At 53.7% G+C, this 25,720-nt stretch overlaps 1 protein-coding gene across 3 annotated transcripts; it reads left to right on the forward strand.

Annotated features, from left to right (window-relative positions):
* Positions 1 to 4,801: 4,801 nt before the first annotated feature.
* Positions 4,802 to 25,720, forward strand: DHCR7 (7-dehydrocholesterol reductase). 3 transcript variants are annotated; one of them, XM_043924100.1, is made up of 9 exons: positions 4,802 to 4,951; positions 11,160 to 11,288; positions 13,553 to 13,656; positions 14,230 to 14,452; positions 15,910 to 15,997; positions 16,698 to 16,911; positions 19,386 to 19,590; positions 20,406 to 20,537; positions 23,733 to 25,720. In XM_043924100.1, the coding sequence occupies exons 3-9, from the start codon at positions 13,559 to 13,561 to the stop codon at positions 24,195 to 24,197; spliced, it is 1,425 nt and encodes a 474-aa protein (XP_043780035.1). In that variant the 5' UTR covers positions 4,802 to 4,951; positions 11,160 to 11,288; positions 13,553 to 13,558; the 3' UTR covers positions 24,198 to 25,720. The 3 variants fall into 3 exon arrangements, with proteins under 3 accessions (XP_043780035.1, XP_043780036.1, XP_043780042.1); XM_043924101.1 differs by having other exon boundaries at positions 4,923 to 4,989; XM_043924107.1 differs by lacking the exon at positions 4,802 to 4,951 and adding an exon at positions 5,077 to 5,212.

Here is a 25,720-nt window from a genome sequence, read left to right on the forward strand (position 1 = left end):
CGCCCCGCCCCTGATGGCCCCGCCCCTCGGGACTGGACTTCAGAGGCAATGGCGATAGGCCCCGCCCCCGGATCGCCCCGCCCTTCAGGACTGGACTTCAGAGGCAGTGGCGACAGGCCCCGCCCCCGGATCGCCCCGCCCCGTCCTGGGTCGCCCCGCCCCGCTGGCGAAGCGAGGCCGGGACTGGACCTCCGAGCCAGCGACGACAGGCCCCGCCCCCGACCGTCCAGTCCCCGCTCCGCCCCGCCCGTGGAGCTCCGCGCCGCGCCTGCGCGGGGGGAGGCCCGCCGAGCGGCCTGGGGCCGGCGGGAATCCAACCCCGGTATCTCTGCCGGCGCCCGCCTGACGCAGACCCAGGCAGGTGGGACCGTCTCCGGGTTCTGGACCGCAGGTGGAGGGGCCGACCGGCCCGCGTGCCCCCATCCCTCTATTTCATTCCACACCTCCCCGCAAACTGCGTCTTAACAGCCCTGTAGGGGTCCCCCGCCCACCGTCAGTTACGTTCCTTTTCGTTATTGCTGCGCTTCGGCACTGCACGGCAGGACTAAAGCACACTTTATCGGTTCATCCCCGACGGGCATTTAAGTGAGCAGCCCCGTGCCAGCGCACACGCGCTTTAACATACACGCACTGCTACTTCCGTTCCTATGTTCATCTCCTTGGAGGGCACCTGTAGTTTCTTTGCATCTACGGTTGCCAGTTTCCCCTGGGGCTGCAGCCATCTGCGCCTCCCCAGACGCCTGACCTGGGTTATGCATATGTGCAACTTTACTAAATGTTGCTCAATTTCCTCTGTAGCGTTTGAACCTGTTCACTACCAGTAGTTTTTCAGCTTTTGTTTTCACATTTCACCCTTTAGTCCCCTTAGGGGACGAATTCATTTTTTTCCCTCCGAATGAATAAGCAGCTGACTGGCTATCTTTGATAGAATAGGCACTCTTTTCTCCCGGTTTGCAATGCTGCCTCTCCTATAGATACACATTTTTACATTTGAAACAAACTTGTTTCCTATTTATAAAGTTAGACTTGTTCATGATAGACAATTTGGAAATCTCAGAAAAGAATGAAAATGTTTATATGTTCATTCATTTAATTCTAACTTTGACCCTTTGGGGGATAGTTTTCTTTGCCAGAAACACCTCAGTCCTTTTCAGTTAACTCAAATCTCTCCTGCCAACCATGGCTGCAGATGGTGACTGCAACCATGAAGTTAAAAGACACTTGCTCCTTGGAAGAAAAGCTATGCCCAACCTAGACAGCATATTAAAAACCAGAAGCATTACTTTGCCAACAAAGTTCCTTCTAGTCAAATCTATGTTTTTTCCAGTAGTCATGTATGAATGTGAGAGTTGGAGTATAAAGAAAACTGAGGGCTAAAGAACTGATGTTTTTGAACTGTGGTGTTGGAGAAGACTCTTGAGAGTCCCTTAGACTGCAAGGAGATCCAACCAGTCCATCCTAAAGGAAATCAGTCCTGAATATTCATTGGAAAGACTGATGCCGAAATTGAAACTCCAATACTTTGGCCACCTGATGTGAAGAACTGACTCATTTGAAAAGACCCTGATGCTGGGAAAGATTGAAGGCAGGAGGAGAAAGAGGATGACAGAGGATGAGATAGTTGGATGGCATCACCATGTTGAATGGACACGAGTTTGAGCAAGCTCCACGAGTTGGTGATGGACAGGGAAGCCTGACGTGCTACAGTCCATGGGGTCGCAAGGAGTCGGACACGACTGAGCGACTGAACTGAACCATGGCTGCTTCTAGGCCTTAGCCAGGAATGGAGCAAATCCTACAAAGTCTGGTTGGAGTGGAAACCAAGCACATTCTTTAATAATGATGTGAGCATGTTATTTGATAAAGAGTCGGTTTGGAGGGGTTCCTACTGGCCAATTATGGGACAATTTGTATATCCAAAGGTAATGACTTTTTTAAAAAAAAGGTGAATGACAGTTCCTCAATGAGCAAAAAATTTACTAGCCCATACTGACACAGAATTAAATAAGGAAGGGAAATTCTTTATAGAAAAAAATGCCAACTAATCAATCCTGAAAGGATGATGAAGTTAGATCACCCTTTGGCATGAAGAAGTTTGATTCCAGCAAGAGTCATCATTAAATGCTAGATAATTGGACCGAAGGTTATTTGGGAGCAGTGTGTTTACACAGTCTCAAAGTATCACTCCACAGCTTATTCATTAATCATGAAGGGAAAGTGGAGACTTTTGCCAGAAACCACCGGAACCACAGGATCAAACTCACCAACGACAAAGGGACAAAGTGACATCATGTTGCTCCCTGCTGTGCTGTATGACATCTATGTCGTATATTATCCTGCCCCACAATGCATCACCTAAATGCAAGGACAGAGACTTCCCTGGTGGTCCAGTAGTTCAGACTCTGGTTTCCACTGCAGGGGGCCACAGGTTCCACTCCTAGTTGGGGAACTAAGATCCCACATGCTACTCAACGTGGCTGGGAAAAAAAAAGGACAAGGAAAACAACCAAACCAAATCAAGAGACTTGCTGTGAAGAAAAGCTAGCCTTGACTCTTCAAAATGGTCAAGGACCAAGAAGATACAGTAAAACAAAACAGAAAGCAGTGCTGGGGCAGAGGTCTAGATTAATGGAGGCTGAGGAACCAAGATAACTAAATGCACAGTGTGGTTCCCCAATTGGATCCTGGATTTTTAAAATGAGCTATAAAGGACATATGGGCTTCCCTGATAGCTCAGTTGGTGAAGAATCCACCTGCAATACAGGAGACTCTGGTTTGATTCCCGGGTCGGGAAGATCCACTGGAGAAGAGATAGGCTACCCACTCCAATATTCTTCAGCTTCTCTTGTGGCTCAGCTGGTAAAGAATCTGCCTGCAATGTGAGAGACCTGGGTTCCATCTCTGGGTTGGGAAGATCTGGAGAAGGGAAAGGCTACCCACTCCAGTATTCTGGCCTAAAGAATTCCATGCACTGTACAGTTCATGGGGTCACAAAGAGTTGGACACAACTGAGCAACTTTCACTTTTTCATAAAGGATATGATTGGGACAGTTGGAGGAAACTAAATATGAGTAATATATCAGACAATAGCATTGAATGAATGCTAGATTTCCAGAGTATGGCCACTTTATTTTGATAATGTAGGAGAATGTCCTTGTTATTAGGAGATGGATACTGAAATATTCAGGAAGGAGGTATCATCTATAGCTAATTAATGTTTCAGGAAAAATACACACAGCTACAGGAAGGCAGAGAGAAATTAAATGTGGCAAACTGTTGACAGCTGCTGAATCTAGGTATGTGGGTGTTCACTTTACTATTTATTCAACTGGTTTGCATGTTTGACATTTTCAAAATAAAAAACTGCAGAGGGAACAAATGTTTCCATGAGGGAGACAGAAACGCCCATGCAGACCCCTCTGGCAGAAAGGCCGATTCCCAGATATTGCAAGTGGAGCTGCCCCTTGCCACCAGACGCTGTCTGGGTTCCGCAGCCACCCAGGTCGAGGTCATGCCCTAGCAAAAGTAGCCTGTGTACCATGATTGAGGGAGGCAGGGGTATATGAGAGAGGGTTGGCCACTCCTGCTGTCAACAGAAATAATAAACCAATCTATAATAGGAATAGAAGTTTTATTTGAGCCAAACTGAGGATTATAGCCTAGGAGACTCTGATTCGAGAAGCAATTAAAACTACAAAGTGGGGGATGCTTATAAAGGCAAAACCCCACAAAATGATGAAAGCTGTTTGTCAGTAATTGTAATCACAATTGGCAAGAGGTAAGTATGTTTGTTAAGCAAGGATTAGTTGGAGCCCAAAATGGTTGCCTAATGACAAGAGGAGACCTTGAGTCTTTGAAGTTTGCTGCTGGCAGCTAGCAGATGGCTGTTCGGAGACTTAGCTGGTGGTGTCCTTGAGGGTGATAAAGTTCAGGAAACTCAAGTTCTCAGTGACGCAGGAACAGGTCTGAGACCCTGTCCACAGTGGTCATCCAGATCCATTTCAAATGCCTGAATTGTAATTCCTCCATTTTGATTTTTTTAAACGGCCTTCTTTGTTTTGAATGGTTAAAGCGGATGTAGAACGCCCCGTTTAATAGGCCACAGACAGGTGTTTTTGGTGAGCCTACAGTCAGGTTGACTCACGGCTGGAATGAATGCCCCAGCCCTTGCCATGTGAACCAGGGGACCACACCGCGGGCCTCTCTTATTAGGGGGCTTCCCCACGTGGTTGACCTAAGCTGCAGCACCCCCCCCCCCCCCGCCCCCCATCCCTCATTCAAATTCTCCCTCTGCCCAACTCTGCTACTTCCTGTCCTCTGGGCGGCTCTGCACAGCTGATCGGTGCCCTGAACTCCATCTCTGGCCCCCTTCCAGGCGAGCCCTCACCTGTGATGGCCTTCCAGCCGAGAGCTCTCCGAATAAAACTGCAACCTGCACGCCCTGCTTCAGTCTCCTCCACACCAGTTTTCACCATATTCCTCAATGACGGTTTGTTTACTGATCCCGCTTCCCCCGTATCCCCACCCCCACGTGCACCCCAAGGGCAGCGATCTTGTCTGTTTCGTGGATTGATGTGGACCCCACTGGCAGAAGAGGAAACAGGCTGGGGAGCTCAGCGGACTGCCCACGACCGCGGCTGGGGACGCGCCCCCCAGCTTGGGCCGCGCTCCCGGGGGCTCGTGGGTCCCGCCCCCGCCGGCAGGCCGCGCGCGGGGCAAGCCCTCGGCTGTCAGTCTCTCGCCCAGCGGCTGCCGAGTGGAGCGCGCGGTGGCCCGGAGTCAGCCCACGGGGTGGGGCGAGGCTCCGCGGCCAATCGCCGGGCCCGAGGGGCGCCGGGTCGCGCAGGGCCCGACTGCGATTGGCCGCCTGTCGCTACACCTCATCGTGGGGACTGGGCGGCCATCGGCTCAGACCGCGCGGGTCAGAGCTGGCCCGGAGCCGGGTTCGCAGGTGAGCAGGCCCGCGGCGCCGGGGTGGGCTGCGCGCAGGTGGGTGCGCGCAGAGGGCGGGTGGACAGATCGGGGGGCGCGCGCAGCCCGGGGGTGGGCTGGGCGTGGAGGGCGGCGGGTGATCGGCGTAGGAGCAGTCGCATGCGCAGGGGGCGCGTGCGTGCGGGCGAGGGTTGGCCCCCCGAAGACGACCCTTTGGGGATGCTAGTCCCCCGGCGGTGGTCCGGAGCTCCCTGCGCGAGCCGAGACGAGGCGGAGCCCGGTGAGTGCCTCTTGGGCCGGGGGGACCGCTTCCTTCCTCGCGTGCCCCGCGCGAGTGGATGCAGTTTTCTGTTGAAGAAACATGGACCATCTGTCTGCTCGCTGAGAAGCGGGGAGCCGGGAGCAGCTTCTGAATTGCTTCTGAAATGAAATGAAATGAAGTCGCTCAGTCGTGTCCGACTCTTTGCGACCCCATGGACTGTAGCCTACCAGGTTCCTCTGTCCATGGGATTTTCCAGGCAAGAATACTGGAGTGGGTGGGTTGCCATTTCCTTCTCCAGGAGATCTTCCCAACCCAGGGTTTGAACCCGGGTCTCCCTCATTGTAGGCAGACGCTTTACCGTCTGAGCCACCAGGAAAGTCACAGAATTGCTTCTAGGAATAGACTAATCGCAGGGGGCTGGGGGGTGGGGGTCGGGCCGGCCTGCAGTGCACGAAGTTGCTGGCAGAAGACCAAAGCCGCCCTCCTTCTCTTCCAGCGTTCCTCACTAACTTAACTGATGGAGTAGTGTTGCCTTTCTTGGACATTTTATAATTTTATGGAAAAGGTTTTTAAGGGTAGGAATTGCTCTGGTGAGATTTCAGACAAAAAGAGAAAGGAGGGAGGAAAACTGCAAATGAGGAGATCATGTTTATCAAAAGTGGTGTTTCCTGAATGTCTGGCGCTGTGCTGGGTTCTCAGAACACCCTGTGTTCTAGACATCGCTCCATCTTACAGATGAGAAGACTGAGGCTCCCCAGAGGTGCAGTGACATGTGGAGAGTCATGTACTTAGCGACATAGCCACAGTTCAAACCCAGAGATACTGGCGACAGACTGGTTTGGAGGGAGGAGTCCTCAGGGCAATGCCTGCATTTATTGCGGGGGTGGGGGGTGGGTGGGCAGGTGAACAATCCCAGGTGCCTTGAAGGGCCCCAGGAAGACCAGAGGAACAGGCCTGAGGGGGTGGAGTTACCCCACCTGCAGGACACTCTCCACTGAAAAACCAGGATGGTTTCCCAGGTAAAAACCCAGAAACAACCATGCAGTTACTTCTTACAATAATTCTCATAAAAATCCTTCTGTATACCAACTGCTTAAAAAAAAAAAGTTACGGATTTATGTAGTAGATCTACTAAGATTAGAAAAAGCCAAGAAGTGAAGTTGCAAAAGAATTTGGAGGTAAACTAATTTGGGGAGGAAAAGAAGGAGGGAGGGTGGGTATGTATCGAGTGACAAGTAGCTTGTGTGACAATCTGGAGAATAAGCAGCAAAGTTCAGGGACTCCTGGAGCTGAACTGAGGGGATTTGCACTTTTTTAAGAAATAATTTTCATTTTTTATTTCTGGCTCTGCTGGGTCTTTGTGGCTTTCTCTGGTGGCAGCGAGCGGGGGCTACTCTTTGGTTGCCCTGCACAGGCTTCTCATCGTGGCAGCTTCTCGTGTTGTGGAGCATGGGCTGAAGGGTGCTTGGGCTTCAGTAGATGTGCACCATCAACATCCCAACACAGGCTCAGTTGCTCCGAGGCATGCGGGATCGTCCTGGATCAGGGACCGAACCTGCATCTCCTGCCATGGCCGGACTTTTTGTTTAATACCACTGAGGCACCAGGGAAGCCCCTGGACTTGGACGTTTGACTTCTAAACGTGATTGTGTTACAGGGAGCATGTATGTCGCAACTTTTGAAAAACAGAAACCCTTGCATCTGCAGTCAAAGCTGCAGTTTACCCTTTATAATTAAGAGAGTTAGAATTAGGACTTGGTGTTTCTGGAATTTCCTTCCAGGACTCTTGCCTATTTCTGGAGGCCCCAGAAGGGCCCCAGGCGTGGGTTGCTGTGCCCCAACCAGGACCTTAACCCTCTCCATGGCAGTCGGGCCAGAGCTCTCCAGGGCCAAGCTCTGGGAAGGGTCAAGAGCCATCTCTGCATTTGGCAACCAAGGCTCGTGAATTGCACGTACAGGTGAGGGCATGACCACCCCATCCGAAGTGGGTGGGAGGATGTAAAAAAGCTGCAGGTAAACTCAAGTATCACCCCACACATCACTGCCCCCTGCTTTGAGGACCGATGACCTCCCTGCCCCTGGAGAGAGCCACAAATGTCCCCAGAACTGTGGATTTAAGGACTCCAAGAGCTATTTCAACAGCTCTTTTTATTGTTGTTAAATTGTTTTATAACACAAGTACATGTCTGCTAGAAAAATTAGGAAAAGGGGCTGGGGGAGCCCAAGTGGCATCCCGCACCGTTGAGGATTTTGGTATATGGCTTTAAAACATTATGTGCCTCACCAGGTCTTAGCTGCAGCATGTGGGATCTAGTTCCCTGACCAGGGCTTGAACCTCGGCCCCCTGCTTTGGGAGTACAGAGTCTTAGCCGCTGGATCAGAATGAGTTTCTGAATAGCTTTTTAGTGATAGACTGTCTTACAGCTCGCCCTTGTGCTGGTACATACCAGGGAACCTTCTTCCATGTTTTTAACCTCATTCTTCGTAACAGCTGCTGAATACTCCACTGTACCAGGGCGTCGTCGTTTTCCCCATCTCCTGATTGATAGTCATTTTGTCATCTCCAATATGTTGCAAGTGCTCCAGAATGGAAGTTCTTGCGTCTACCTTTTCACATGGCCATCTATTTATGTCCCAGGATGAATTCCGACAGGTGGCAACTGAGCCAGCCTGAAGGTCTACCTGGCCTCTGGAACTGTCTTCCAGTTGAAGAGCAGCTGCCCAGCCCTCACTGGGCCTGAATTCTCTCATTCCTTTAAGTACAAGTTAGGGCACGTCTGTCCTTTTACGTGTCTCTTACTCCTTAGACGGGCACATTTCTAGAACAGAACCTCTGCGGTTCAATAATGTTCCAGCTGCTTCTCTATGTATGTTAGGGTAGTACCGAGCCCAGCACGCACAAAGACTGACTGTTGTCATCACTACTCTGAATTTATTATTATTATTATTATTATTTTTGTCTCGGCTGTGCTGGGTCTTCGTTGCTGAGTGCAGGCTTTCTCTGCTTGTGGCAAAAGTGGGGGCTATGCTTAGCTGCGGTGCGTGAGCTCCTCGTTTCGGGGGCTTCGCGTCGTGGAGCGTGGCTTCAGGGGTCGTGGTGCAGGGGCTCTGTTGCTCTGTGGCACGTGGGCTCCTCTGGGACCAGGAATGAAACCGGTGTCCCCTGCATTGCGAGGCGGCCTCTTAACCCCTGGGCCACCAGCAAAGCCTTACCACTCTGGATTTTACTCCTCAGCCTCCCAAGTGTGTCACAGGAGGCGGCGTGCCCGCAGACCCAGCTCCGTCCCCATAGGTCTGTGCCAGCTGCTTTCTCCACTTTCCTGGCCTCAACTTCTCCATCTGTAAAATTGGGCCCAATAACGGCAACTCTCCAGAGTGGGGTGGGAATTCTGTGGGTTCACAGGTGTTTGCAGCTTGGTAGATGCCCAGCAAATAGTGGCCCCCTGTGACTGCCTATGTCACCCTGGGATGGCCCCGACAGTATATCATGCTCCCCTAATACCTTGCTGCTCCCTCATCAAGAATCAGAGCCTGCTTCCCCTCCCCTTGAAAGGTGGTGGGCTTCTGACTCAGTGTGGCCAACATAACGCCCTGGGAGTGATGTCACATGCCTTCCCATGAAGAAAAGGCAGCTTGGGCACCTCTTCCCTCCGCCCTGAGGCCTCCATGCTGGGAGGAAGCCCAAGCTCCACCCGCACCATCACATCCCAGGCTGGAGCTAACCTAGCCAGCCTCCCCGGATCCCCGACACACAGAAACACTGAAAGAGGACAAAAGATGGTTTTGTTTTGTTTTTGACCGCACCACTTGTGGAATCTTAGTCCCCTAATCAGGGACTGAACCCAAGCCCTCAGCAGTGAAAGTACAGAGTCCTAACCACTGGACGGCCAGGAGAGTCTCAAAAGACTGTTGTTTTCAGCCTCTGCGTTGAGAAGAGACGAGTTGTGTGGAGGGCAGCTCAGGGTTGGGCATTGCAGGGGCATCCGCCTTAGACCTCTGCCAGGCTGAGCTTCACCCCAACATCCTGTGTGAGCCCACCTTCCTGAGGCCTGGGTGGTCTGGCGGTGGTCTTGGCAGTGGCTGCCTCTCTGGAAAGAACTCCGATGGGGCTTGAGAGGGGTTCTGAGCACCTGGCCCTGGGACCTCATTTACCCCACAGAGTGGGTTACTTTGTGGATGAGGAAACTCAGGCTAGCGAGTAAAGTAGCTGCTCACAGTCACCCACTTTGAGTTCCAAGTGAGGACATGTTGGCAGCAGGACCTAATCCTGCAGGGAACTTGCAGCCTTACCAGTGACATCCGGGCCTCCTGAGCATCACCGTGCCATCCCCTCTCTGCTGTGCTTCTGCATCTCGGATGCCTCTCCAAACACCAAACCCTCAAGATGCCAAAAGGGCTGCCACAGGACTTAAGCCACCTGTTACATGGGTCCTGGGCTGTTGATGGTGGTGTTCTCAGCAAGGAATGCTGAAGGCACTCGCCTGGCCTGCTTAACTGTGAGGAGCCCCATAGACACCGCTCCCCCTGGGACTATGTAGTGGCCAGACTGGCCCTTGCGGTTCTTATGATTGCAGAACACCTTCAGCAAAAGCCATTAGGGAAGGCTGAGGAACAAGGTTTATTACTCACAGGTCCTGTGGGTACTTGCCTGCTTGCATCCACTCAGCCAGACTGTGGGTGGAAAGAGGATGAGTGTGTGGGCCTGGAGCCCTGCCTTTACGAGGGCGTGAGAGTGGAGTGTTTAGAGTTTCATGGGCTCACTCTTTTTTAAAAAATATTTGTTTATTTTTAAATGGAAGATAAGAGCTTTACAGTAGTGTTGATTTCTGCCACACATCAATGTGAATCAGCCATAGGCATATGTATGTCTGCTACCTCCCACCTCCATGAACCTATTTGCAGGCAGCAATGGAGACACTAGTCATGCATGGATGTGAGAGCTGGACCATAAAGAAGGCTGAGCACCAAAGAATTGGTGCTTTAGAATTGTGATGCTGGAGAAGACTCTTGAGAGTCCCTTGGACTGCAAGGAGATCAAATCACTCAATCCTAAAGGAGATCAACCCTGAATATCCACTGGAAGGACTGATACTGAAGTTGAAGCTCCAATACTTTGGCCACCGATTCCAAGAGCCGACTCATTGGAAAACACCCTGGTGCTGGGAAAGATTGAGGGCAAAAGGAAAGGGGGTGACAGAAGATGAGATGATTGGATGGCATCATCGACTCAATGGACATGAGTTTGAACAAACTCTGGGAGATGGGGAAGGACAGGGAAGCCCGGCGGGCTGCAGTCCATGGGGTCGCCTGTGGAGCTCAAAATGCGGCCCGGGGAGCGGACCAGAGTGCCGAAAAGCCCCATGCACTTCCATGGCTCCTCCCTGGGTGTGTGTGTGGGCTTTGAAGCCCCAAGACACTCGGGAAGGTCACTGGGTCCAGGAAGTCTGCAGAGAACCAGGCTCCAAGCCCAGATCACTGTCTGTGATGCCCTGTATTCACTGGCACTCACTGGTTCTGGGAATGCCTAGGGGGAAGATGCATGCTTGGGGGCAGGGGTGGGGCTGGGGGTGGGGGTGGAGTGGGCAGGGTGGGACTTGATCCAGGTCGATGGTACAGACACTCCAGGGGCGTGTGCGCCGCCCTGAAAGAGTCTGCAAAGAAGCCAACTTGGGCTGTTCCTCAGTCCACCCTGTTAAGGCTCCTCTCCAGGGCAACTCCTCCAGGAAGCACCGCCCCCCCATCCAGCTCCACCCATTGTTTATAAGAGCTTCCTCCTCGACAGACATTTGTGTGCCAGGCAGAGAAGCTACAAGATGAGATTGCCTTATCGTGGAGATCCCCACCCATGGGGACTCTTGTACTTTCAAACCCTGGGTGCTGAGCCATTACCAGGTGGGACTTGGGAAAATCATCATTTGGGTGCTTATCCCCCTGAGTCTTTTTGTCACCTTTGTGTGCCCTGCAGGACTTTGTTCAGTGGGTTGAAAAGGATCTCGCAGGCCTGTGGAGCGTGAGAGTCTAGAGAGTTGAAAGGGGACAGTTCAAGAAGGAAAACCCACATTCTGCAGTGGAGCCGCTCAGTAAGAGGTTGGAGGTAAGCCTCAGCGCCGCCGCTCCTGTTCAAAGGCAGCTGGTCCATCAGTGCTCAGTGTCAATTCCTGCCTGACTCTTAGGAAAAAAAGTTAATTACTTCCTGGACACCACCCTCTCCCCTATTTTCAGCCATCTCCTGCCAAGGGTATCCCTTCCACGTTTATTAAAAATTCAGTGCTTGTGACAGAGGCGCATGGATGGTTCAGTGGTAGAATTCTCACCTGCCGCGAGGGAGGTTCATTTCCCGACCCGTGCAGCCACAGCGTTCCCTTTTTGGGCTTCCCTGGCGGCTCAGGCGGTAAAGAATCCACTTAAACAGTGCAGGAGACACAGGAGACCCGGGTTTGACCCCTGGGTCAGGTGGATCCCTTGGAGAAGGGGATGGCTGTCCACTTCGGTATTCTTGCCTGGGAAATCCCATGGACAGAGGAGCCTAGCGGGCTACAGTCCAGGGGGAGGCAGAGAGTCAGACACGACTAAGCGGCTCACACACACATGACCGAGAAGTGAATGAAGGCCACTACAAGCTCAGCATAATTATGTGGGCTTGTTTTAATCCTTAGAAAATATGCTTTTGGTGTTCCAGAGTTAGCTCTTAGCCTAAACTTCTCTGGCCCTTTTGCAGTTTTCCAGCACGTTAGATCAGAGTAACTGCCATGTACCAGGCTCAAAATTCTGCGTTTTGGGCTGTAAAGATGAGTGGCCCTCTGTCCGTAAAGAACTCTTTGTCTGCCTTGGACGTCATAAATGCCCCATAAACTAACCTGTGAAAATAAAGTGATGTGCTGCAGTTTTCATCTTTGAAAAATTTTAAGTGAATGTACAAGTTGTATTACAGTGATTCATCTTCACATTTAAAATAAAACCAGCGTTAAAAGACTAATATATAAAAAATAAACAGTTCCCTACGTCATCTTAGAGTCTCATTTCCCAGAAGCAAATGCTTTTTCATTCTCTAAGCTACTTTTGTGTTGTTTTTTTACCTGCCTATTTCTAAATGATTTCCTTTTAGCACCCTCAACTTTACACATTTTTTTTCTGTCTGGCAAAATTATTATTTACTGTTATGCCGCGTAATGTACTATAATTATGGTTTGGTGTTTTTCCCCTTATATGGCTTTTTATTTATTTATGTGTTTGGAGTTAATGGTTGCCTCACTTTTTCCATATGCTAAGTTTTCTATGTATCTGTCACTAATTGTTTTTCCTGCATGTTATGACAGAGCCATCACGCTTATCAGTAATTTTTGTGTGCTCTCCAACACAACAAAATGTATTATTTTCATTCCCTGCTCCCCTCGCCCCGGCCCAAAGCCATTCATCTTGTGCCATTGTGGACTGGTTTCTGTCTGGTCCGCTGCCCAGCTATTATCTTGGGATTTCCTCTTGTCCTTTCACTGGCCTTTTCTTTAGCAGCTTAAGTTTCCCTCAGAATATTTGAAGTTTTCCATCCTGTCTTCTAGAACCAGCTTGCTACTGGCATGATTCTTAATCCTGGATTTTTTCTGGAAGCATTTAAGATCATCCTTTTCTCATGCCTGATATTTTTAAACATCACCATTGTAAACTCATTTTGGAAGTCGGGGAGTCACTGCTTCCCTCATATTATGACCATGGGTTGGCTTGTCTCTTGGTACAAGATGAATGGCTGTGGGTGGGAAGGAGGAATGGAAATGATAAATTGTGTTGGAATATGTAGAAAAGTTATTAATGTGTATGACAGCTCATTAGAGCAGTCAGGAAAAAAAAATTAGTGATAGATGCATAGAAATCTTAGCGAATGGAAAAAGTGAGGCAACCATTAACTCCAGGAAAAATAAAAAGTCATACTGAGGAGGGAACATTTTATGAGACCCAAGTAAGACCTGTAAAGCGTGTTCTAAGCAGAGAAGCAGCAGGTATCGTGAATGAGATAAATCACGTTCACGGACGGACAGAGGCCCCTGTGCCTGGAGCAGCGGGTGTGGTGGGAGCGTGCGGGGGAGGGGAGGCAGGTGCATGTGGGGGGAGGTTTCTGAGCCGCAGGTATTTGGGTTTCTGTGACAAGAGGGATGTTCTGCTGTTGTTGGGAAATGAACTGGGATAACAGCAGAAGTAGGGCCAGGTTCCGGGAGTGGGAGTCCCTGCCTGGAATCATCCGTCCAGGACAAGGTGGAGAGTCCGTGAATGAAGGAGTCCAGCCCCGCGGAGGCCTGTGAACGACGGCAGGGAGTTGCAGTGTCCGTTTGTCGGGGATGATCTCAGCGTGCTGTCTCCTCCCCTCAGGGCCCAATGGCTGCGAAGTCCCAGCCCGGCGCCCCTAAAACCAAGAGTGCCAGTGGCATCACCAACGGCAAGGCTGCAGCCCAGGGGCAGTGGGGCCGTGCCTGGTAAGCTTCCCACCCGCCTTCCCAGCTGGAAAGTAAAGGGGGCTCTCAGTGAGAGGTTGACAGCCTTTGGGATTTCAGGAACCTATGAAAGCAATTCTTTTTAATCAGTAGGACTGTCATTAGTAGCAGTTTGCCAGTTTAGAAAGTTAGGAACCCAAAGAAGAAGCGACTGTAAAAGCCGCCATCAGGGACGGCAGGTGTCCCGGCTCTGCCCTCAGCGTGTAAGACACAGGGTCATGGATCTCAGGCCACAGAGCAATGGGGACTTGGTGAGGGTCCCAGATGGCCCAGAACAGGAAGCTTCTGGAGCCGTGGGGTGTGGAAGGCCTTCTGTGCTTGTGTCCTGGGCCCTGGGCTTTCCAGGGTGCCCGTGGGCCCGTCGGCCTTCAGACTGCTCCAAGCGGAGTGTGCGAGTGGGGTGCCTTGCCTACGGGGTGGGGGCCTTGGCCCTGCGAGCCGACAGCCTCCTCTCGGGAGCCGCTGGCTGCTGTCCCCGTGGGGCTCTGTGTCCCACGTGTGAGGTCAGGGGGCCGGGCAGCCCCCGTGACCTGCTGCCGTCCATCGGCCCCACAGGGAGGTGGACTGGTTTTCCCTGGCGAGCGTCATCTTCCTGCTGCTGTTCGCGCCCTTCATCGTGTACTACTTCATCATGGCCTGCGACCAGTACGGCTGCTCCCTGACGGCGCCCGTGGTGGACCTTGCCGCCGGGCGGGCTCGGCTCGCGGACATCTGGGCCAGGACGCCGCCCGTGACCGCGAAGGCGGCCCAGATCTACGCGGCGTGGGTCACGTTCCAGGTCAGCCCTCCTGGCCCCCGCGGTGGGGACTCGGCCTGCAAGCACGTCCCCTCCTCGAGGTGGGCCTGGCCCCTGGTCGGGGATGGCGTCCGGCTCACAGTGACATCCTTATTCCTGGGACCCAGCCAGGCCTCACACGCCGCCTGACGGACTTAGCTTTGTCTTCAGCTCAAGGACCACCAGGTGGCATCTCGGTGTCCGGCTCGCCTTCCATTGAGCCTCCCTGCTGAGCAGGGAGCGACACCACCTGGGAGGGCGTGAGGGCGTGGCTCCCGCCCCGGAAGCCATGTGCACGATGGGAAGCATGGCCTAGGACTGCCCAGCTCCTAAGAGCTGCTCTTGGTCTCGGCCAAGCCGAGGCCATGTCCCCAGAGGTGGTCACACAGGCCTAGCCAACGAGGGGGGCATGGCCTTGGCTCTGCTGTGACCTCACTAGCTTCCCAATCAGGAGTTCATCAGAAGGCTGTCTGCACCATGAACTTGGTGAACAGTGTTTATTATCTGAATAGACAGTATTTAGTTTCTGAATATTAATGATGATGTTATCATTATCCTGGGAAATGGTGCAGGGAGGTGCCCCCTGCCCACCCCCACCACCCTGGGATTTCCTGGGCTCTGACCTCTGCTAGCTATTTCTCCCTGCGATCCCGGCTTTTGGGCTTCAGCTTCCCTCTCATTTCAGGCCTCTTGGTCCTTTTGAGTAAAAGGTGATTTGGAGCCGCGAGAGTCACAGTAGCCTAAAGGCAGAAACAGTCCACGTGTGCATCGACAGACGTGGACACACACGTAGTGTAATCCGACCACACAGGGCAATGTTGTTCTCATGGAAAGGGGTGAGGGTCTGACACAGGCTGCAGCCTGGTGCCTTGAGAACTTGGTGTTTGGTGAGAGAAGTCGGCTCCGCAGGGGCATGTCCTGCCTGATTCTGTTTGTATGCAAAGTCCAGGACAGGCAGATCCATAGAGAAAGAAAGTGCATCGGTGGTTGTCAGAGGCTGGCGGGGAGGGGCCGCTGGGAGGGACTGCCAGGGGGTGTGGGGCTCCTCTTCGGGGTGATAAGAATGTTCTGGAATTGGCCACTGGGGACAGTGGCACAAGCTCGGGAATACACTGAACTCTCTCAGTGAACACTTTTCAAGGGTGAACTGTATGGAGCGTAAGCCAGTGGGCTCTCCCAAAGGGAGTGGCTGAGCCCCGTGAGGAGACGGCGTGGGTGCTCTGACCGGTGGTGATGCATTTCCTGTTCAGGGCTCCCTTCAAAGCCCGCAGTCAGCCTGCGGTCAGTGTTCCCAGAGCCATGAGCTCTTCTGGAAGAAGTAACCAGCCGCGATCATGGTTTCTCCCATTCGTGCGGTGCCTGCACATTCATCATCTCAACTGAGAAAGCAGAGCCGTGTCGAGGCACAGCCAGGCCCTGTAGCCCACGGGGAAACCAGCTGAAACATCTCTGCGTTGCAGGTGCTTCTGTACATGCTTCCTGACTTCTGCCACAAGTTTCTGCCGGGCTACGTGGGAGGCGTTCAGGAGGGCGCCGTGACGCCCACAGGTAACCCAGGGTCCGCCCCTGCTTGCCCACGTGCAGCCTTTCTCTGTCTGTTCCTCTTATGGGGCCTGACCCCCCAACCACCCACCCCGCCAACACACACACACACACACACACACACACACACACACACACGCACACAGCCTCCAGGGATCAGAAATCACATTCCCAACCAGGGAACGAAATAGCCCCCGCTCCCTGCCGGTCGTGTGGCTGGGCTCGCAGAGCATCTTCCCGGCAGGGACACTTGGAGTCCCCCAGGGGCATCGCGGGGGCCCAAGCTTTGACTTACAGGGCCTTAGGGCCGCCTGGTCCGTTCATTCCCTGCAGTCACTGAGACCCTGGCCCGACCCACAGAAAGCTCTTGGCTACCCTCCCCCCAGCCCCAGCCCCACCAGGTGCCACAGGGGACCCTTGTCCCTTCTGCTGTGGCTCCAGCTTCCGGCAAACTGCAGGCTGGTGACTCAGCCTCGGGCCAGTTGTAGACGTCCTGTGCCCTCTCTCCCACTCTTAGGGATTCCGCCAGCACCAGCGCTTAGTCCCCAGCTCACAGTGTGAGGTGTGCTGCCGGCGTGTTGACCCTGAGTGCCTGAACGGCAGCAGCCACTGACTGGCTCTGGGGCTGGGGGCTGGGGACCCCAGAAAGGAGCCAGGAGCAGTTACAGCGGGCAAACGGCCCCGCTCTCGCGTCTCCCCCCTGCAGGAGCCGTCAACAAGTACGAGATCAATGGCCTGCAGGCCTGGCTCCTCACGCACCTCCTGTGGTTTGCCAACGTCCACCTCCTCTCCTGGTTCTCTCCCACCATCATCTTCGACAACTGGATCCCGCTGCTCTGGTGTGCCAACATCCTGGGCTACGCCGTCTCCACCTTCGCCATGGTCAAGGGCTACCTCTTCCCCACCGATGCCCGGGAATGGTACGTCCTCAGCAGCTGCATGAGCCCTAGGTGGCGGGTCAGTGCCTTTTTCTAGGACATTGGGCTAGGACGTTGCAGAAGCCTGAGGATTGAGCATCCTTGAGGAGGAGCTCAAGGGACCGCAATGGACTCTGGGGAGCATCCGTACTGAATGGGTGGCTTCTCCTGCCTTAGGGAGGATGCAGTTGAAGGTGGCCAAGTCTATCTTCAGTGGCTGAGTTATCTCCAGCAGGGCCATAGGGAAGAAGGAGGGCGGGAGAGGCAATGCCTTCTTGCAGGCAGGAGCAGCCCATTCCTTCTTTCTGTGAAACGTCAGTGCGGCCTGAAGCAGTCTTAGTGAGAAGTCTTGTTACCTCGGTGGCTTTAATGTAATAGCTTCCCAGGAAGAGCCGGACTGATTGGTGTCCATTCTCATGGAGCCTTGGGTGAGATAGTTATCAACCATCCACCTACCCATCTCTTCATACACCCGTATATCCAATTCTTCATCCATTCATCCACCACCCACCCATCCGTTTATCCATCCGTCCATTCAACACATCCACTCACCCATTCGTCTGTTCATCTACCCATCCAACCACCCATCCATCTACCCATCCAACCACCCATCCATCCAACCATCCTCCTATCTACCCATCCACCCATCCACCCATCTACCCATCCAACCACCCATCCATCCAACCATCCTCCTATCTACCCATCCACTCATCCACCCATCTACCCATCCAACCACCCATCCATCTATCCATCCAACCATATACCCATCCACTCATCCACCCATCTACCCATCCAACCACCCATCCATCTATCCATCCAACCATATACCCATCCACTCATCCACCCATCTACCCATCCAACCACCCTCCTATCTACCCATCCAACCACCCATCCATCTATCCATCCAACCATATACCCATCCACTCATCCACCCATCTACCCATCCAACCACCCATCCATCTATCCATCCAACCATATACCCATCCACTCATCCACCCATCTACCCGTCCAACCACCCATCCATCTATCCATCTATCCATCCAACACATCCACTCATCCATTCATCCGTTCATCTACCCATCCAACCACCCATCCATCTATCCATCCAACCACCCATCCATCTATCCATCTACCCATCCAACCACCCATCCAACCATCCTCCCATCCACTCATTCACCCATCCAACCACCCATCCATCTATCCATCCAACCATCCTCCCATCCACTCATCCAACCACCCATCCATCTACCCATCCAACCACCCATCCATCTTTCCATCCTCCCATCCACTCATCCAACCACCCATCCATCTACCCATCCAACCACCCATCCATCTTTCCATCCACCCATCCACTCATCCACCCATCCAGCCAGCATCCATCTATCCATCTATCCATTCATCCCACATCCCCTGTCCCTCCCTCCCTGTCTCCCTGTATCCATCCATTCACCCAGCCATCCATTCATCTATCCATGCATCTACTCATCCCCCCATCTCTCCCTCCCCGCCTCCCTCCATGGACACATTCATCAAGAGATGTTTGTTGGGTCCCTCCTATAGACAGGTGTAGGCAATGATTCTTGTTCTCGGGGTGATTGCATTTTAGTTTTGGTTCCAGATGAAAGCAAAGTGTGCTTCCTTTAACTGTTGCCCCTAGGCTCTTAGGAAGCGTGTTTGGATTATGGCACTTTGAGCTTGTGTGATGAGCAAGTAACGAGGCCGGTCTTCTACACCTTGTGGAAATCATTTTCTCTGCTTTATAATCACATCCCCTATTGTAGACTTTGTATATTTTGCTTCTTTCTACTTATCCTAGTTGAGGGAAATGGACATGAAAATATATTTCCCTAACTAACAGAGAAATCCCCGTCTATGTGCAGCAGGTGGTAGAGAGAGTCTCCAGCTGGGTTACCCTGGCTGACTCTCTGCTCACTCCTGTGGTCAGGTGATGAGGGCAGCAAAGCATTTAAAATTTGCCCCGCAAGGCATGGGTGTGGGCCCTGGAGCCGGGCACCTGGCTCTGAGACTGGCGCTGTTTTTCACGTCTACCTCGGCATCATTTATAACCTCGCTTGCCCACGGAGGCCTGAATGCTCTATGAGTCGTTCAGAATAAAGTCTCTGTCCAGCCGAGCCAGTTGGGCAGCTCACCTCCGGGGAACCTGGAGGTGGGAGGGAGGATCGATGCTAGGCACCTGCCCAGGTTACAGTCTCCCCACCTTTATTACAACAGAGTGAGCCTCTCAGCTCAAGGCCGGGGCTGAATGTGAAGTGAAGTATCATGGCTGTCGGAGAGGGGGCCGGAGGCTGACGTGGCCTCTGCGTGCCGGGTCCTTGCAGTTCACGGCAGGCCTCCCCCAGGTCTTCTCTCTTGGGCCTGCAGTACCCAGGCTGGGCTGAGCACCTGAGCACCGGCCAAGGAGGCTGCTTGTGAGAGGCACTCGCTGACAGCATGCATCTGTCGTTTGTGTTTTCAAGCAAATTCACAGGCAATTTCTTTTACAACTACATGATGGGCGTTGAGTTTAACCCCCGAATTGGGAAGTGGTTTGACTTCAAGCTCTTCTTCAATGGGCGCCCTGGGATCATCGCCTGGACCCTCATCAACCTGTCCTTTGCAGCCAAGCAGCAGGAGCTCTACGGCTATGTGACCAACTCCATGGTCTTGGTCAACGTCCTGCAGGTAGCCTGCTCGTGGCCTGGGTCGGGGGTTGTGGGCTCTGACACCAGCTGGGTGCTGGGGAAACCCGAAAGCCAGATAGCTTTCAAAAGACAGTAAGAAATATTAGTCGCTCAATCATGTCTGACTCTTTGAGACCCCATGGACTGTATAGCCCACCAGGGTCCTCTGTCCATGGACTTCTCCAGGCAAGAATACTGGACTGGGTAGCCATGCCCTCCTCCAAGGGCTCTTCCCAACCCAGGGATTGAATGAACCCTGGACTCCTGCATTGCAGGCAGCTTCTTTACCATCTGAGCCCCCTGGGAAGTCTCTTGGAAGACTGTAATCTGCGCCTTTAGAAGGGGGTCGGCACCCTTCGCACGTGTCTGGGAGTCTGGCTGCAGAGTGGGAGGCGAAGGAGTCATGTCCTCACCTGTCAGACACTGCACTGGCCCCGGGGGCTCGTGTGGCCCATGGCAAACTCCTGTTTGCTGCTCAGGCGTGTCAGTGGTCCTGGCAACACAGCTCTGATGGCTGTGGAAGGACCCCGTCCCAATCCCCCGCCCCCACAGCCATCTCTCTGCTCCCAGCTCCACAGCCCTGGACATCGGCGTCCAGGACGTTGCTGGGCGCCCCTCTTCTGGGCCACGTGTCATCTCAGACTGCAGACAGGGACTCCCTCCCCCCACTTATCCCCTGATGGCCCAGGACCTGCAGGAAGTGCAGCAGCTGCCTCATCAGGGGAGCTCAGAGACGCCCAGGGACCCCATCCCGTCCTGGAGTGTGGTTTCCCCATCTGCGCCTGTGGTCAGTATCTGACCACTCCTGTGTTGCAGGCCATCTATGTGCTGGACTTCTTCTGGAACGAAACCTGGTACCTGAAAACCATCGACATCTGCCACGACCACTTCGGGTGGTACCTGGGCTGGGGGGACTGCGTCTGGCTGCCGTACCTATACACGCTGCAGGTGAGGAGATGGCCAGGGAGCCCCTGTGATGCTCACCCCTCTGCCCAGCAGGACCTTCGGTGGCCGGGTCCCCGGGCCCGCCCAACGCTGCCCTCAGAGCAGACAAGCTGAGCATGTGCCAAGCCTTGTCCTTGCCCAAGTGTCTGGATTTTTCAGGTGGGGGGTGGGCATCAGAACTTGGAGAAGGGAGGCTGGTGCCCTTTTAGGGAGAAGAGAAGGCTTAGTGTATGAGTCACCACAGGCCGCTGTAACAAGTATCCCAGACCAGGCGACTTGAACAACAGGATTCACCGTCTCCAGGAACAGGATTCACCGTCTCCGGTCCTGGAGGGTGGAATCCCAGACCCAGGTGTGGGCAGGGCCTCTCTCCTGGGCGTGCAGACAGCCGTCTCCTCCCTGTGTCCTCACAGGGTCGTCCCTCTGAGTGTGTCTGTGTCCTGACCTCCCCTTCTTATCAGGACAGCAGTCACATTGGATGAGGCCGACCCTGGTGACCTCATTGTACTGTAATCCCCTCTTTAAAGGCTCCTCTCTAGATACAGCCACCTTCTGAGGTCCTGGGCTTAGGACTGCACCATATGAATGTGGGGGATACAACTCAGCCCCTAAGACTCAGAGAACAGGATGATTCAGAGTAGATTTTGGGTCTAAAGAAATGACTTGTGAGATCAGGGAGGAAGAAGCTCGCTACTGATATTCATATTTATTGAGATCTTAACAGTGAAAGGGTAAGAGGCCTGCTCTCCTATTCTTTTCCCTCGAAGGCTCTGAGTATCCACACGCATGAGTGGTGGACACGCCAGGGGGTCCTGCCCGCTCGGAGCTCATGGCCGGGCAGGGAAAGGCCCCACGCTGGCAGCCCAGGGTGGGGAGGGGGTGCTTGACAGCAAGTGGGGTGCTGACTGCTGAGAGAGGGCTAAGGAGGCGCCCCCAGCCTGGGCGAGCGTCTTGGGGCGGCCACAGCCAGACCAAGAGCAGGATGAAGAGTCTGGGGGTGAGAACACTGTCAGACCAGAGGCTGGGGATCAGAGCCCACTGCCAGGCCGGAGGCCTGCAAGAGGGGGGCGTTCCAGGGGCGAGGAGGGTGGAGGCTGGCCGGGGCCGCAGGCTCTGGGAGAGGCTCCCTCGCATGCGTCACAAGAGTCGAGTGTAGAAACCTTCCTGGGGAGCCGGAGGGACCTGGCTTTGCACCTCTGTTGGGCCACCAGCCAGGGATGGGGAAATTCAGGGCGGACTCACCTTGGTTAGGGCTGGGCTGCTGACTCAAGGTGGGCTGGGCAGCTCTGCCACGGGAGCAGCCTCGGAGACGGGTGCTGGTTCTGAGGCTGTTGCGTGCCTGCTAAGTCACTTCAGTCATGTCTCTCTGTGACCCCGTGGACTGTAGCCCGCCAGGCTCCTCTGTCCGTGAGATTCTCCAGGCAAGAAGACTGGAGTGGGTTGCCATTTCCTTTCCCAGGGGATCTTCCCGACCCAGGGTTCAGACCCGCATCTTTTATGTTTCCTGCGTTGGTAGGCGAGTTCATTACCGCTGAGTCACCCGAGAAGCCCTCTGAGGCTGTTGGGGGATGTCCAGCCCTCCACACCGCTCCCAGCTCGCAGAGAACAGCCCTCCCTTCCTCTGCGTGGTGTGCGGTCTCCCGTGTAGGGTGGCTGCGTGGAGAGCCTGGCCACATGCCGCCTGCTCGTGGCGTGAGCCCAAGTGAGGAGGTGCGGGGTGGAAGAGAACAGGTTCCTGGGCACGTGCGTGGTTCGCAGCAGCTCAGATGGCCCGCTTTAACAGACTGCAAGAGTGGAGGGAACCCACGCGGACAGACCTTGTAGGCTGGCCAGGACGTGCATGGGCAACGTGGTGAGCAGTCAGCCAGTCCTTCAGGCAGTGAGGGCAGGGCTGCTGTTACCTGGCTGACCTCCTGCAGCATCCCGCAGCAAGAGCGGGAAAGCAGGAAGGTCCCAGCAGAGCCGGCAGGGTGGAGGGGAAAGAGCCCTGGGCTGGAGACTGGAAGTTCTGGCCTCCGGCCCCCACTCTGGGTCTTCTGCACAGACCCTCTGGACCCATTTCTCCACTTGGTGGTTGCAGGCTCTCTGGTTCCCTGATACTGTGAGCACCATTTTCCAGGCATGCAAACTGATAGCAGGAGATCATACACACACACACACACACACACACACACACACACACACGTATGTGTCTGTTTATCTGATTGTGTGATTGTGGTCCTGTCAAGTCCAGATTCTTCATGGCAGCTGGCAGCAGGCTGGAGGTCCTGGGACGAGTTGGTATTGCAGCTGGGTCTGACAGCTGTCCACTGGTAGAATTCACACTTGTTCCTGAGTCTTTTATTCTTAGTGTCTTCAGCTGATTAGATGAGGCCCACCTGCCTTGTGGAGGGTGATCAGCTTCATTCATTCTAATTGGAAACGTTAATTGCATCTTAAAAATACCTTTGTAACAACTAAACTACTGTTGGACCAAGTATCTGGGTCCCATGGCCTAGCTAAGGGGACACAAAAAATTAACTATCCTATTCAAATGATATTTTTAATATTATGCTGTGTGTGTTAATTGCTCAGCCGTGTCCACCTCTTTGCAACCCCATAGACTGTAGTCCACCAGGCTCCTCTGTCCTAGGGATTCTCCAGGCAAGAATAATGGAGTGGGTTGCCATTTCCTTCTCCAGAGGATCTTCCTGACCCAGGGTTGGAACGTGGGTCGCTTTCATTGCAGGCAGATTCTTTACCATCTGAGCCATAATTGGAAGTCCCACTATGCTATATATTTTACATTTATACTATATGTGATGTGTGTGTGTATAGATAGAAAGGCAGATAACTAACTAGGTGTGTGCATACTAAGTCGCCTCAGTCATATCTGACTCTTTGCGACGCTATGGACTGTACTCCGCCGGCCTCCTCTGTCTGTGGGATTCTCCAGGCAAGAATACAGGGGTGGGTTGCCATGCCCTCCTCCAGGGGATCCTCCCAACCGAGGGGTGGAACCTGCGTCATTTGCACGTTTACTTGTTTGATCCCCTCTGAGGCGGGTGCTTCTATTCACAGGAGAGGAAACCAATGCAGGGCTGGGTGGGCAGCTGGTCAGGGGCGCGGCTGGGGTGTGAAGCCGGGCCGTGCCCCTGAGCCCGTGGTCTGCCCACCGCCCGGACGAGGCCACCCCTGACCTCTCGCCTCGCCCCACAGGGCCTGTTCCTGGTGTATCACCCCGTGCAGCTGCCTACCCCCTACGTGCTGGGCGTCCTGCTGCTGGGCCTGCTCGGCTACTACATCTTCCGGATGACCAACCACCAGAAGGACCTCTTCCGCCGCACGGACGGGCGCTGCCTGATCTGGGGCAGGAAGCCCAAGGCCATCGAGTGCTCCTACACGTCGGCCGACGGGCAGAAACACCACAGCAAGCTGCTCGTGTCGGGCTTCTGGGGCGTGGCCCGCCACTTCAACTACACGGGCGACCTGATGGGCAGCCTGGCGTACTGCCTGGCCTGCGGCGGCAGCCACCTCCTGCCCTACTTCTACATCATCTTCATGACCATCCTGCTTACCCATCGCTGCCTGCGGGACGAGCACCGCTGTGCCAACAAGTACGGCCGCGACTGGGAGCGCTACACGGCCGCCGTGCCCTACCGCCTGCTCCCCGGCGTCTTCTAGAGGGGCCCCGTGCCAGGAGGAGCCCCCACGGGGCAGTGAAGCGCGCGGGTCCCGGCCCCGCCCTCCAGGAGCCTCTGCGTCCTCACGCTCAGTGGAGCTCTCGCCCCGAGCACAGTGGCCGGGGTTCACACCAGCTGCCTTCTCAGCCTGTGCAGCCTCCCAGGGCGAGAGGATGACTCGTCGCCTCTCTGTCTGCGGTCCAGACAGTGGGTGTCTGACATCAAAGGGCACCTCCTCCGGCCCCTGTGGTCACTCCTGCCCTTAGCTCTTGCTAAACACAGTAGCGCTGGACCCGCCAGCTCTGCGGGTTGTCGCCCTACCAGCCTCCAGCTCCAGGAGCTGCCTGTGTGGCCCGCGCGGCGCTGGTGAGCTGCGCCCTTCAGACTTCTCCTTTGCACCCGCACCGTTACGTTCATCTGTGGGGGGCGCTGAGGGACGCTGCGCGAGGAGGCGCCAGCTCCTGGTTCTGGTTCTTCACAAACTCTGCTCAGGTGACCCAGAGACCTTGGCCACCATCAAGGGGGCCTTCACCCAAGCCTTCTCCAAGGAGACCTGAACCCCAGCCTCAGGAGGGGACCCCTTTCTTACCATGGCCGGCTCCTCAACCCACGGGTATTCTTGACTTTTAGATGTGACTGGCCTGATAGAGTTAATAATCTTTTATTCAGGTACTTGGGAGACATCACGAGTTCAGCTCCTGACCGCCCCGATAAAGCAAACACAGGAAGTCCCTGACATACGAACAGGTTCTCTTCGGAGAAAGCGTTTGTAAAGTCCGATTTCTTCATTAAGTCCAACAGAGTTCGTGTAGGTACCCAGCTAGCACAGTTGGCTGTTTAATACTGTACTGTAATAGTTTTATAGTACTTTTCCTGCAAATAAAACATTTTTAATCTCACAGGACGTAACTTGAAAAGTACAGAGGTACAGTACAGTGGCTGGCATCAAGTGAACAGGCAGGAAGACTTACTGACTGGAGCAGGGAGAAGAGGTGGGAGATGGTAGAGCTGAATGATGGTCAGCGGCAGGAGACAGGGCCAGCTGCCGTGCCACGCCTAATGTTGGCAGAACACACGTTTGCACCTTTGAAAGTTTGCATCTTAAAGGTTCCTATGTAGAGGACTTCCTGTGTCCCAATAAAGCAAGAGTTTTTTGGCTTTGCGGTGCATATAGAATTTATGTTTACACGATTCTGTACTCTTTTCAGTGTGAAATGGCATTGTCCTAAAGGACAGTGTACGTACCTTTGGTTAAAAAATGCTTTATTGCTAAAAAACGCTGAAACGATGACCGTAGTAACATCAAAGGTCACTGATCACAGATCAGTTCACAAATGTAACGAAAGTTTTGAAGTACGGCCATAAATGCCAAGATGTGACAGAGGGGCACAGAGGGGGCAAAAGCTGTCGGAAGAATGTCACCAGTGGGGTCGCTGGACGCAGGGTTGCCAATCTTCGATTTGTATAAAAGCACCATATCTGCAAAGCACAATAAATGAGATGTGACCGTTTTAAACCTCCCCA

The sequence above is a fragment of the Cervus elaphus genome, chromosome 2 (genome assembly GCF_910594005.1).
Source record: "Cervus elaphus chromosome 2, mCerEla1.1, whole genome shotgun sequence".
NCBI classification, from domain to species: domain Eukaryota; kingdom Metazoa; phylum Chordata; class Mammalia; order Artiodactyla; family Cervidae; genus Cervus; species Cervus elaphus.